The 12,607-nt window shown below is 39.1% G+C and overlaps 1 protein-coding gene across 1 annotated transcript in view; it reads left to right on the plus strand.

Annotated features, from left to right (window-relative positions):
• LOC124159657 overlaps nt 1-12,607 on the plus strand; it is a 204,636-nt gene that overhangs the window by 58,735 nt on the left and 133,294 nt on the right. The window contains exon 2 of the mRNA XM_046535567.1: nt 1,402-1,826. Coding sequence (XP_046391523.1) covers nt 1,458-1,826 — 369 coding nt within the window. The 5' untranslated portion in view covers nt 1,402-1,457. The remainder of the gene's footprint in view (nt 1-1,401; nt 1,827-12,607) is intronic.

Raw genomic sequence — 12,607 nt, forward strand, 5'->3', positions numbered from 1 at the left:
TTTCGCTGCGATTCAAAGCACTGGAATAAACCAAAACTGGAATAAATATATTCTGCTGTACCGCTCGGTGGAATGAATTTTATAAGTTCTCAGCAGGAGGAACGAAACGTTAAGATCCATTGTTCGAAACAGAATTCCTGAAAATGGTATATACCATTGGAATAGTGCAACTTATTTATTCATCCTCGACGCTCCATTGTCGTCTCACAAAACTGCAGCTGAAATGACCGTCAAACCATAGCTTTTGCGGAAAAATTCTGAAAAGATTTTATTCCAAGATAGCTTGCAGACTTGTCTAGAATATTCAATCATGCTAGAAGATTCTCTGCGCCCGGAAATTTTGTAATTGTAAATTGAAATGGCTACGAACATTTTTAATGCGAAAATTGCCATAACATTTGCTACATTTTCATTTAATCCTACATATTACTTATCCCGCAAACCGCCTTCATACGCGTGTGGTTGCAGGTATTAGGACATCAGTCGTTATATGAAATGAAAAGGAAAGGAAATTATTCATGATCATCGCTCCGATGTCGTCTAACAACGCTGCAACTGGCGTCACCGTCAAACTCGTGCTTTTGTGGTAAAACTCTTATCATTTGTTATACTTATATCACTAGCAGACTTGGCTAGAAGATTCATTCAATCTAGAAGATTCACTACGCCAGAAATTGGTCTAATTTGTGCATATAATTGCTGCGAAAAAACTTATCTTTTCCTATATTTTTATACACATTTACATACCACCCCTCAAGCCTCCTAAATAGGCGAATGACTTTTAGGAAACCAGCCGTTAGCTAATAAAAATGAAGTAAGTGTAATATTTCGAATATTGCCGCGTGATCAGCTATGAAATATACACGAATTGCCGCAAGAAAAACTCTCCTGGACTGGGAATCGAACCACTTTGACTCTCCGGGCCGCTGCGTAGACCACTACGCTGCCCAGGTTCTTAATACCATGAGTTTCGGTATAAGGTAATACCTTGGGAATTCTGGAATCTGGATAGCATAGTGGCCCAAAAGCTTAAGGCCCATGGTTCGATTCCCGGTCCTAGGGATTTTTTTCTTATCACAATTCATGTAGAAAAGAAAAGGAATTTAATATATATTTATATTTGTTTAAAATACTTAATTTAATGTAGTAAAAAGGTTCCACTCATTCATGCGTGAAATAGTGGAGGTTCGACATATTTAGATGAAAGGTAGTTGCACTTATCCACAATTAAGTAATACCTACGACGCGTATCGGCGGCTAACGCATGATGGCTTAGTGAGCCGAAACGCGTCGTACGCATTAAATTATTGTGGAAAAAAGCAAATACCTTTCATTTCAATATTGAAAAAGAAAATATTTTTCACCGCTAGTTCTCAAATTTTTCTTCCGTTCCTTTAACAGGTCGAGGGGAGTCGGTGGGAGGGTGCGGCGAGGCGGAGGCGTCGTGACGCAGGGCCATGCAGGGGGACGTGTTGGTGCAGCTGATGGGGGCAGGGGATGGAGTGGCGGGCACGGAGGTGGCGGGGCGGAGGGCGTGGGGGGCGGAGGACGGCGAGGAGGGCGGATCGGCCCCCCTCGTGGTGGTCGGAGTGGGCAAATCGGGCCCCCAAAGTGGAGGCATCAAGAAGGACCGCGGGGCCAAGGGAAGGAAGTCAGCTGCTGCCCCCGCGGACGGGGGGCGGAACACCTCGGTGCTCGCGAGATGGCGCGCCTGGTGGGGACGGACGTGGGCCAAGAAGCCTCCGGCGAGAGGACACCCCCAGGGGGCGGAGGATTGCTCTTCCTGCCCCCCGCCCCTCTTCATCCTCGTAGTCAGCATCGTGGAGGTGAGTACAAGAAATTCATGGGAAGACAAGTGGGTGCAAGTGATTTTTTTTTCTCAACAGATTTAGGTACAGAAATTTATAGAGCGAATGTACAAAAACTTGGTGGACAAGGAGTATGAGTGAGTCTCTGTTCTGTTCTGACATCGAGTGGAAAATAAAATTCACAACCTAATATGAGGGGGTCGGAAGCCAAGAGGTACAAGTGATTTTTTTCAGAAGAGAGTTTGGAACAGAAATTAGGTAAAAAAGCAAATGAGATCAACTAGATATTTAGTAGTGCATTTCATTTTACGCTCTCTAGTCAGCAGTGGACAGAGAATCACTCGCATCCCTTGGCGTTACATTCCTTCCGTTAATTTGTGTAACAAATTCTGTTTAGGTACCCAATGTAAAGGCCTTAGTGCTGTTTTCCGTGTTAAATAAATATATAAGTATACCTTTTATCAATTTCTTCACCTAACTCCGTTTAGTAAAAAAATTCACTTGTACCCTTCGGCTTCTCACACCCCCATATATATACTATGCGGTCTCGGTAATCCGACACATATGCAGCCGTGGCATTTCCGGATTATCGGAAACGTACAAGAAACAAGCACATCGCACATAAAGGTTTTTAAGGTATTTTATTTTATTCTAAAGCCATCTTATACAGCTCACATTGGCCATTTTATATTGGAGAATCCAGCAATTTCAACAATTAAACATACAGGAACAACCATGCCCTGGATAGGGGAAATCTACTCAGGCGGGACTTGAACCCGCGACCTCTTGCTTGGTAGGCGAAGACTTTCCCCCTCCGCCATCGAGGCCGTATTTAAATACATATAGTGACGTCAACTCTCCCTTCTGTCTAGGGTGCGAATCAAGGTAGATTAACAAATTAATAATATCGATTGTGATCGATAAGGGCAGAATGAACCCTGGACGCCATTCTGACTCTGCAAAGAACATTTCTTTCCCAATTTAGTTGGTCACGTAACCAAAACTGGTTGCAAATTATGAACTGACGAACACCTACATACATAATAATAAAACAAATACTTTCTATGCATTGGAAAATCTTTTATTTAAATCTGACGAAATTCTATTTAATTGGCCGAAGGGAGGTCGCAAGCCCTGCACGCCAGATTAATGAACATGTCGTATTACCGTAAAGCCGGATTACAGAGATTGTACTTTATTTGATTAGCACGCTTCATGTGGGCGAATGACGTGTTGAACGGGTGTGCTGCTAAATAGTACTAGAACTTTGGGGTACCTAATTTTCGCAGAAGTGAAATCGCATGGGTCAGTCGATTCTGATGATTGCGTATTCGTAAAAAGACGTGATTCAAATGTAAAGAATACGCATTTAGACACATTTTTTTTACTTTGTATTAAACATATTGATGCGAATAAATTATTGAGCTGATGTGAAATCAGTACTTTTTACTATTCGCGAAAATTTGACACGTTTAATTATCATACCGGTATATATTTCAGATAGCGTATTGACATCCCTTTCAATCTATGATGCCCCTCCAACCCAGAATTTTGAGCGTTAATTTTGAGTAGTTAATTTGAGTTAATTTTGAGCGTATTTGTGTTACTTTCACCCCTTTTAAAATTTGGAACAGCCATCTGGATGCATTTATTTTCACCGTACTATTATTTAAGGAATTAATTCATTATTGTATTATTCGTCCATAATTAGTCTCAGTGGCTTTTACGCCTTTAGCTTTTTTATCTCATGTGAATTTTAGGATTTTTTGCTAACCAAATATTGGGAACTCCAACGGATACCTCGAATAGATATAGTCTTCACCATTGTCGATAGTTGGTATTAATTGTCGAATAGATAATAGGATATTCCTCTTTTCTTCTCAACCAATTCTCGGTGGTCTTTTGTATCAGCCATTAATATTTTAGCATCCGCAAAGATATTATACATAAAAATTACCATAGAAATGACAGTTTTTGATATTTGGTGAATGGAATACAAAGCGGTTATACCCAACTAATATGTATTGTAACCGCCTCAACCCCGCAGTAAAGACATATGAGATTTTTCTTCTATTTCCAAAAATATCCAGTGCACAGATTCTTTGAAAAAATGCATTTTTGACGACAATGTTTGGGACTGATGTGCTATATCGATATTCCTGAAAAACACCCGCGCGCAACTTAAATTCTGCTTATGATTATTCTGATATTTTGTTATGGTGCGACAATCTTAGAAAATGTATTGTTTAAAAAAAATGTATGGGTTGATATTACAGGATTAGACTCAACCGCTTCGTGATTAACTGTTCCAAACCAAAGCGAATTTGATGATTGCTTATTGCGTGACATTTGTCATGAGGTATTTGGCCAATTAGTGTCAGCAATTCTAGACCTTGAGTGTGTTTTCTCCTGAGATCTGTACCTCTGGATTTCATTCTGATCACTTAGTGCTACTTTCTAGTCTGCTCATGTTGTCCTTGAGTGGGGAGTCCTAACTGTTTCGAGGAAAGTCAGATGCAATCTTAATTTCGCATCGCCCGAGGAGAGCACATGAAACGCTTACACAACATCGTGAGCATCTGTCTTACCTCAGCTCGAAGATACCGCTCGCGCGGTGAGAACCATAACTATTCACACTTTTCCATATAATAGTTTCTTGTTTCCTGCCTCGATCGAGACCGTATCAGCTCTTGGAGTCGTGATGTTTTCAGGTATTATCGCCGCGGAAAACTTTTTATGAAAACAATTGCAGTAACTAATTTCGGTTCACATGGAATAAGTATATTTATATCAGATATCAACAGGTCTATGAATGATTAGCAGACGGACCAGGAAAACAATATGAAAAACATTAATAATTTCTTAAGACAATTTGGTAAAATTATCAACCATTTTCTAATGTCATTGTCAATTTCAACAGGTATATGGAAATATTAATGTAAATAATTCGCTATAATTATTTCGATTCATCCCCTTCATCTCGCGCCTGATTAAAAAAAATGTCAAACATTAGAAAGAGCTTCACTGAAGAGATTAAATCCGAATGTGTGGGGTACACCGCGGTACGTTTACGTAGTGCACTTCTCCGAACCGAATTATAACTAGCGCGCCACGAGTCATGCTGCTCACGAGGGGCGACGAATTTTCACGAGATTTTGAGCGTCAGTCAAGTATCGGTCTAGCGTGGCGTAAACTTGACCAAAGAACGGATTTGACATTATTAACTGCTTTATAATACCACATTGTTTTAAATTTCCTAAGTTAAAACAGAGAAATCAGATAATTCATTGAAAAAACCCGCGTATACATAGGATGTATACGCGGAGCATAGGACATGCCTTGGTCTACGTCCCCAGTGTCGTTTGAATAAAGAAAACATCTTTCTAAAAGCCATTGTAATACTTATATTTGTATTTTTATCGAATTTTTATTATTTTATTACAATAAACAAAATGTTATTATCGGTTAAATAAACAAAATATTAAATCAGTACAGCCGCTCAAGATCAATAAATGGTGTAACTAAACTGTTCACTGATGATCACTGATTATAATTTTAAATAATTTAATTTGTAGTTTTGACCGACTTAACAATTGTTGCAGTGGTAACTACTCCTAAAACCATATCCCAAAGTTAAAGATGAATTTTTTTCGAACTTTTCCTATTTTTTAATGTTCTATATGTTATCCGGTGCTGAGACGAATACAAATAACCTAATATTATTAAAATTGGTGCAGCAGTTCTCGAGTTATAAGTGTTCTAGTTTACACGATTTTCGACTTTCTTTTATATGCATAGATGGGCATTAAGTAGTTTCTGACCTCCGGTTAAGAGAAATATTGAAACATCATTAATATTCAGAGGCATTGCGTTATATTAGCTCTACGTTATCAATTCTTTCAAGCTCTTCTGTAGCATATAACAACCCTCAATAGGGTAGTTGCCTTCATCAAAGAAAACGAAAGGCATTGACTACGATTCGTTACCCACCATTAGTGTATTCATGATACTTATACAAATTATTTGGTTTTAGAAATCCCAGTATAGACACTTCATGTGACGTCACAGGGGCCTAGATGCTATATGAGTAGTCAGGAGTTTTACATCGTCTGAGATTACCAATGCATGCATGAGGCACAGAGCTCAGGGGAACATCTCTTAATAATCACCTATTAAAATTGCTTCTGGTCGGAAAGTTTCCTTCGTTTGATAGGGCATTAATAATCCTTATTTAAGCCAAGCGCTACATGCTAGCAGGGTACTCTGCAACCTGCTGGAAGCCTGCATCGTAGCGGCGCTCATCGCCCCGCACAAAGGTGGCCTAACACAGCGGTAGCCGGAACCAGAATGATGTCACACGGGACCCTTACTAGCTAAGTCGACCGGGCAATTTTTAGGAGGACGGACGGACGAAGATCATTTGGACCCGAAGACCGGAGCTGGAACGCGCCCGAAACTGTCGTCTACCAAAAGAGAGTCGACGCGAAATTAACCCGAAAAATAATCATCAATTTAATCTCCGCGGAAGCCTCCGTAAGAATGGGCTAACAATAACTTGTGATTGACTTTGTCAAAAGCTTTACTGAAATCAGTGTAGATGGCATCAGTTTGTCTGCCGTTTTCAAAACCAGGTACAATGCTCCATCCTATTAGTAATAGGCTAGGCATGGTTGAATTACCCTTACAGAAACAATGTTGGTAACGGTCTATGATGTGTATAAGCAAGGGATCCAAATTATCAACCCTTAAACTCTCAAGGAGTTTAGCAAAACAGGATTGAGTCACAGCTGGACGACAGGCAGGTAAGGCATAAACTCTTGCATATCGACTAACGTCCGGGTTAGAATTTAGTGCTTTTGCACATGCTCACTAGAAGCCTGTCTTTCTAATTCTCCTTCACTAACACTGGAAAGGTAACACGGTAACACTGGTCCCTATACACTTACATCGTCATTTTCCCTTGTTTACGCACTTCGCGTAAAAATCATCGCCGCCGAAGAGGTGGTATATATACACACCGGAGGCTGGACGGACTTAGGGTATATAAACCCGTCAATTTTGAGGATCGTCGTCGTCGACGTCCGGGTTAGAATTCATCAGATACAATGAAATGGAAACTGAGTGCTGTCTCCAAAGCTACTTACTACTTATTCCTCTCGCCAAAGCAACCATGCCACATAGATTACCAAACACGCAACGGCACCTGGCCTACTTGGCATAATTACGAATGAATAAGTTCATAAACCTTCAGCATTAATCATCTCCATCAAGTGAGGTAGACATATTCTCGCCAGCGAACGTGAGGAAAGTAGAGTACTGGGTGTGATGGAACGTGTCTCTCTATCTCTCTCTCCCCATGTGTTTCCCCGTGGAATTAGCATCGTCGTCCGTGGGTTGACGGAGATGCACTTGGGCCAGCGCCAACCTCATTAGCCCAAGGCCGCCGCGGATTCTTCCGAAGGCCGCAGATGGCGGAGGCACGTCGCCATAGACACGAGCGAGCACGCTGAGTGGGGCGGAACGTGATGCTCAAGTGTTATCCTTCTCACCCCCTTCCTCTTCTTCGACCTCTCCAGCATCTCTTTCTCTCTGGTTCCCCTTACGATGGGTTTGTTTACGGGAACGTCCTTTTTCAAGCTGCACTCGATTTCTCTAGAGTGAAGTTGAGCTAAAAACATCCCTAACTCTTTCGATATTTTCGTCTCCTATGAACTCCACGTGTTACTATTGGGTTTCTTAGCGATAATTAGCTGAATTATACGCCCATAATCGGAATATTGATCAATTAAGTGTCTCATTTTTTGGATTACGCATTATATATTACCATAAAATAAGGGACATTGGGTTTTACATGATAATACTTTTTATAAAATACGAATAAATCGGTTGGATATGGAAACAAAGAAATGACGACGTATTTTTATTTGTAGCCGTGTATTTATGCATACCGTTAATTCTATATTTAAAGATAACGCAATCAGACATAAGCACTTAATCCTCAACATATTGAAAAAATATTTAAAACCACCCAAAAATTAAAAAAAAACTTGGTATTCGATCGCTGACCTGTCAATAACGTTCCGTCATTTATAAATTCGTCATATTCCAATGTTCATGCGGATTTTCAATGTCATGAATATCTAAAAAGGGGAATTCCACTTTTATTGACTTGGCCTTGTTTGCCCTATGTGAAGCTTTTATGTAGCTTGGATTTTATTTACATTTACGGCGATAGAATAGTTTCACAACTTTGATCAGATAAAGCTAATGTTCTTAATAGTTACTTAATGCGATTGAATTCTTAATAGCCGATAACTGGTTATCCGAAATTGAAAGTTTTATGCACCATCAAATAGACTGGATTATGTAAACAAAGAACCTACACGGATTATTCGTGTTAATTGTTAGCGGCCTTTCGCTCTCTTTACGATATATTTGTCCTGGAGGTGCGTAAAATGACGTTTCATTTTTTGTGAATTTGTGCTCACGCCAAGAACTTGGACGTTGACGTTCGCAATCCTTTTTTATCTTATGTTGTCTTAAATTTTGTTTCAAAATGTCGGCTTCCTCTTATCATATTTATCCGACGTTCTTAAACGTCAGCGTAGGGACGCTAAAACGTTAGTTTTGGGTATAGAAATTCATTTGAAGCAATGAATGAAATTTTATGATAGAGGATTTCATGTGTGAATAAATCGTGCACTGAATACATAGGATTGTGATACTGCAGTCATTCTCCCTATTCCAGATGCCAGTTCTTTTTCTTCTTTGAGGTTATAGTGACCCATATCGTTTTCACTGTCCTTTGTTGTTTATTTCTTTCCCTTCATCAGGGTTGTTTTACTTTATATTATCCCTCGATTATGCTCCCTAAATAATATCTGTTCTTCTTGTCATGATACCGTATCCTTTTTCGCTCCTGCAATGAATTAATGTTGTTTCCTTTAGATAGAGAAAAAGATGTTTGACGAGTTATTATTTTACAGGTCCGTCTCTGGCTCCCTCTAAAATTTCATCTTCTTGCAGGTATATAAAATACTTCTCTCTCAAAAGCTATAAAGTAAAGTTACTCTTGGGCATAAAAACCAGTTTCATTTCTTTCTTCAAATCCAAGTTCACGAAGCACAAACAGTCTACTGATAAAGAGTAGCTTAAAGTGACACTCTTTTTCTTTTATGGTAGCCAGAAGAATAATGCGTGAATTTCCGTGAGATAAGCACATGTGCTACTGAATCCCTTGGACTCAGTTATACTTTTAGATATCTCATGAAATAATTCGTATCCAGCCCCTGCTTTTTTACAATATGCTTTTTTACAGTGATCTTTACGTAAAATCAAACATTTAGATTTATTTATCATGGATGAAGTTCACCTTCGCAATCCTAGTCTATTGCAATTTTATAGTTATTTTTTTCATTTACGATTTATGGATTTGCATTGGCGTCGATCCGTACTTTTGACGTCTTCATAAATAAATTATTAAACTTCCGTCAGTTCGAACGACTGTAGCAACCTCTTGTTCCTTACATTTTGTGTCATTTATTATTCCATCTATGAACGATCCTAAATGATGTCATATCTATTGCCCTAATTTGATAGAGAAGTATCAGGACCGTAATTTCACTTCCTAGGAATAGTGAATTTGGATAAACGTAATTTGGCTTCAAATTATCACGTAATGTGGTTGAGGGTAGACGCTCTCCCACGAACGCTTGTGAATACTCGTGGGAAGGGGCTAAATAGAGGAGGCCCAATTCCATTTCATAGAAGCCTGATTTCTGCCATTTCGGTCGCATTATAATCGGTTTTCAAAAATATCCGCGGCGCGGTGATGAGTGCAATGCGATCCACTTATTTCCAATATTTGGCTCTATTTTGTTTGAAATTGCGGGGAATAGCATTGAAGAGTTATGAAGTTGATAAAACAACTAATCATGAATGTAAATTTAGGTTGACACCCTTAATTATACCTTATTTTTCCGTGAAACTGGGATCAATTTGTCCGTCAGCGATGCGAGTGGCGACTTTTGCAAATCCATTTAAATGCGTGATGGTTGACATAATATTGACATTGACATTGATGGTTGACATTATAATTAAAGCATATTTAGGGTTTGAAGTGAGGATCCTCTTTTGTAATATTCGTAACTCATTGAATACTTAAGATTATACTTTGCATAATTTTTATTGCAATCTATTTGAATGGGTCAATGTTGGAGTACCTATTGCACAATCTTTAATAATATGGAGTAACATAGAAATACTAGTTTTTCTGTGGCAAAGTTATATCAAGGAATCGTGGTAGCGTATTGGATACAGCACTACATTTATAGGCTGCGGATAGAGGGGTCCAGGGTTCTAATCCCGGTCGAAGCCTTCGGAGGTCCTAAATCAAAAATCCTCGGAGTGCGTAATGGCCAGGGAAAGGAAATGCCCCCCCACCCCCCTACACTGAATGCATGACGTTCTCACGCCTGTGACTTAGTCCGGGATGCGGGTTGAATCTCTGAGAGAGTGAATGTTACTTCTACTGCTGAATTGGCTTCTCATCCTCAGGGTCAAAGTGACGAAATGTGCCATTGATGTGACTTCTGGGAATTAAAAAAAAAATATCTAGCGTCGGCGTTTGGCAAACTTTTTGCCTTTCGACTCCCATAAATTGTCGTCCTTTCCAATTTTCCCCCAACATTGCGTTCCATCGATCCTTCCAAAGCGACGAAACCAACTCGCCAAAGTTTCACAATCTCTCTGAGCCGGGAATATAATCGCCTTGGGATTTGCGCTCCAAGGTTGGGGCGGGTGTGAAAAAATTCACATTGGGCGCGAAATGTGTTTGTTTTTTTTTTGTTAGCGAAAATCTTTGTCACAAAAGTGAAAGGAAGAACCATCCCTTTTATTTTATTAGGGTATAAAATTTGACCACTCGCGCTCACACCTCAATGGCATTTCGTCATAGGTTGGCTCGACTTTTGCGCTGCTTTGATGGGAAGTACTCGATTTAAATTATTTTTATCTAAACCGGTTGGTCATGTCATTTAAAGCTGAACGTTCATTATATAAATTTTTAAGATTGATTTAATTCCCGGTTTTAATGTTTCTTAATCAATTGACCGATGATGCCATATTATTTTCTTTTTTTGTGTGTCATTCCTTGGGCAGGAATTTTTTTTTATAATATTAGTGTAATATGGTTCGTTGAGTCTCAATTTTCAAACTGAAAGAATTAATTTTTCAATTTCTAGGTAGGATATCAAGATTCACCTACTACCTTTATGATTACCTCGCTTACACTTTACAAGAATGATATTTGCTCTCATTTTTTTATTTACAAAAACTCGACCATCATTTACAATCGCTAGTGCAGATTGCAGTTGTCACGGAAACCATTATGCTCTGCTATTTTATGAAAATAGCACTCCTGCTTATTTGTTCGTACATTCAAGTAGTAGTATCGAGAATAAGAATAGAATGCGCTCCGGATTTCTTCGGCGCTTTTTGGGCTGTACTACTAATCAGCCAGAGGACGGTAGCAGTGAGTTACACATGAATTTTAGTCATAATAGTGACTTCACGGAGCAGGAGATAGATGCATTATTTTGCTTATAAGTCATAGAGTCAAGTCAGTTTTTTAATGTGGTAGTAATGTTTGAACACAACCAAAATCGAGGAATTTATGGTAAATATCGCCGAGAGTGAAAAAATATTTTTTTAAAGTACTCTACCGATTAAGGTAGATTTCCGTCGAGTATTTAAGATATATTCTGTCAGTCTACACTCTTTTCAAGTACTTTCCCCTTCGATTTAGTAAGGCCTCCCTGACCTATTAACTAAAAATACTATTTTCTTCCTTTCTCCCCCTCGTTTATCTAACATTCTACCCTATAACACCGTTTTCAACATCCACTCCCTGATTAATAATCGCTCCATCCACTCCATCTGTCTCCTCCGTATCTCATTTAAAAGCTGCCTCTCCTGGCCCACCATCGCTAGCACTTCGTCGTTCCTCCTCCTCTCCGTCCACTTCACCTTCTGCATTCTTCTCTAAACCCGCATCCACTACTTTCAATCAGAAAAAACTTGCACAGGCTGCGTAACCGTAAAATAACAAGGACAAAAATAGAAAGGTTAGTACCTTTCGTTTCATTTATTGCCAAACTAATATAGCAATCTGTATTAAAAATACCAAAGTTCATTGAAAGGAAGACCTTGGCTGCCAAAATGGCTGAACCTAAAGGTACTATAAATATGCAATTTCCAAGTAGGCTTCCGCGGAGATTATGATGATATCTGGTGATTTTTCCGGGTATTCTTCCGCGTTTATCCATTTTGTAGGACAATATTTCGCCAATGTTCCAGTTGGCTTCCTCAGGTCCACTGAAGCCTTGTCCTACAAAATGGATAAACGCGGAAGAATACCCGGAAAAATCACCAGATATCATAAATATGCAATTATTGACCATTGTAAATGATACTCTCATTGACTTGTGCTGATATCTGTCAGAGATACACGGAGATCTTAGACCCGCGTTTCGTGTCCCTCTATACCTATCACTGATACTGTGTACTTCTTAGTCCGACGGAAACGTAAAATCTATCAAAAAATAAAGACACTAGCAGTAATATTTTCATTACTTAAGTATCAAAAGTTTACCTGGAAGACGTTTTTAGATATTCAACAATAAACACAATTACAATTGTTTTCTGAAGGTAATTCCACCAAGAGGCAATCTATGATATTTTTAAACGTTTGAATTGTTTGAGGAGCAATAAACATATTTTTATTCATCATCATCGCTGGT

Source organism: Ischnura elegans, chromosome 5, assembly GCF_921293095.1.
Source record: "Ischnura elegans chromosome 5, ioIscEleg1.1, whole genome shotgun sequence".
NCBI classification, from domain to species: domain Eukaryota; kingdom Metazoa; phylum Arthropoda; class Insecta; order Odonata; family Coenagrionidae; genus Ischnura; species Ischnura elegans.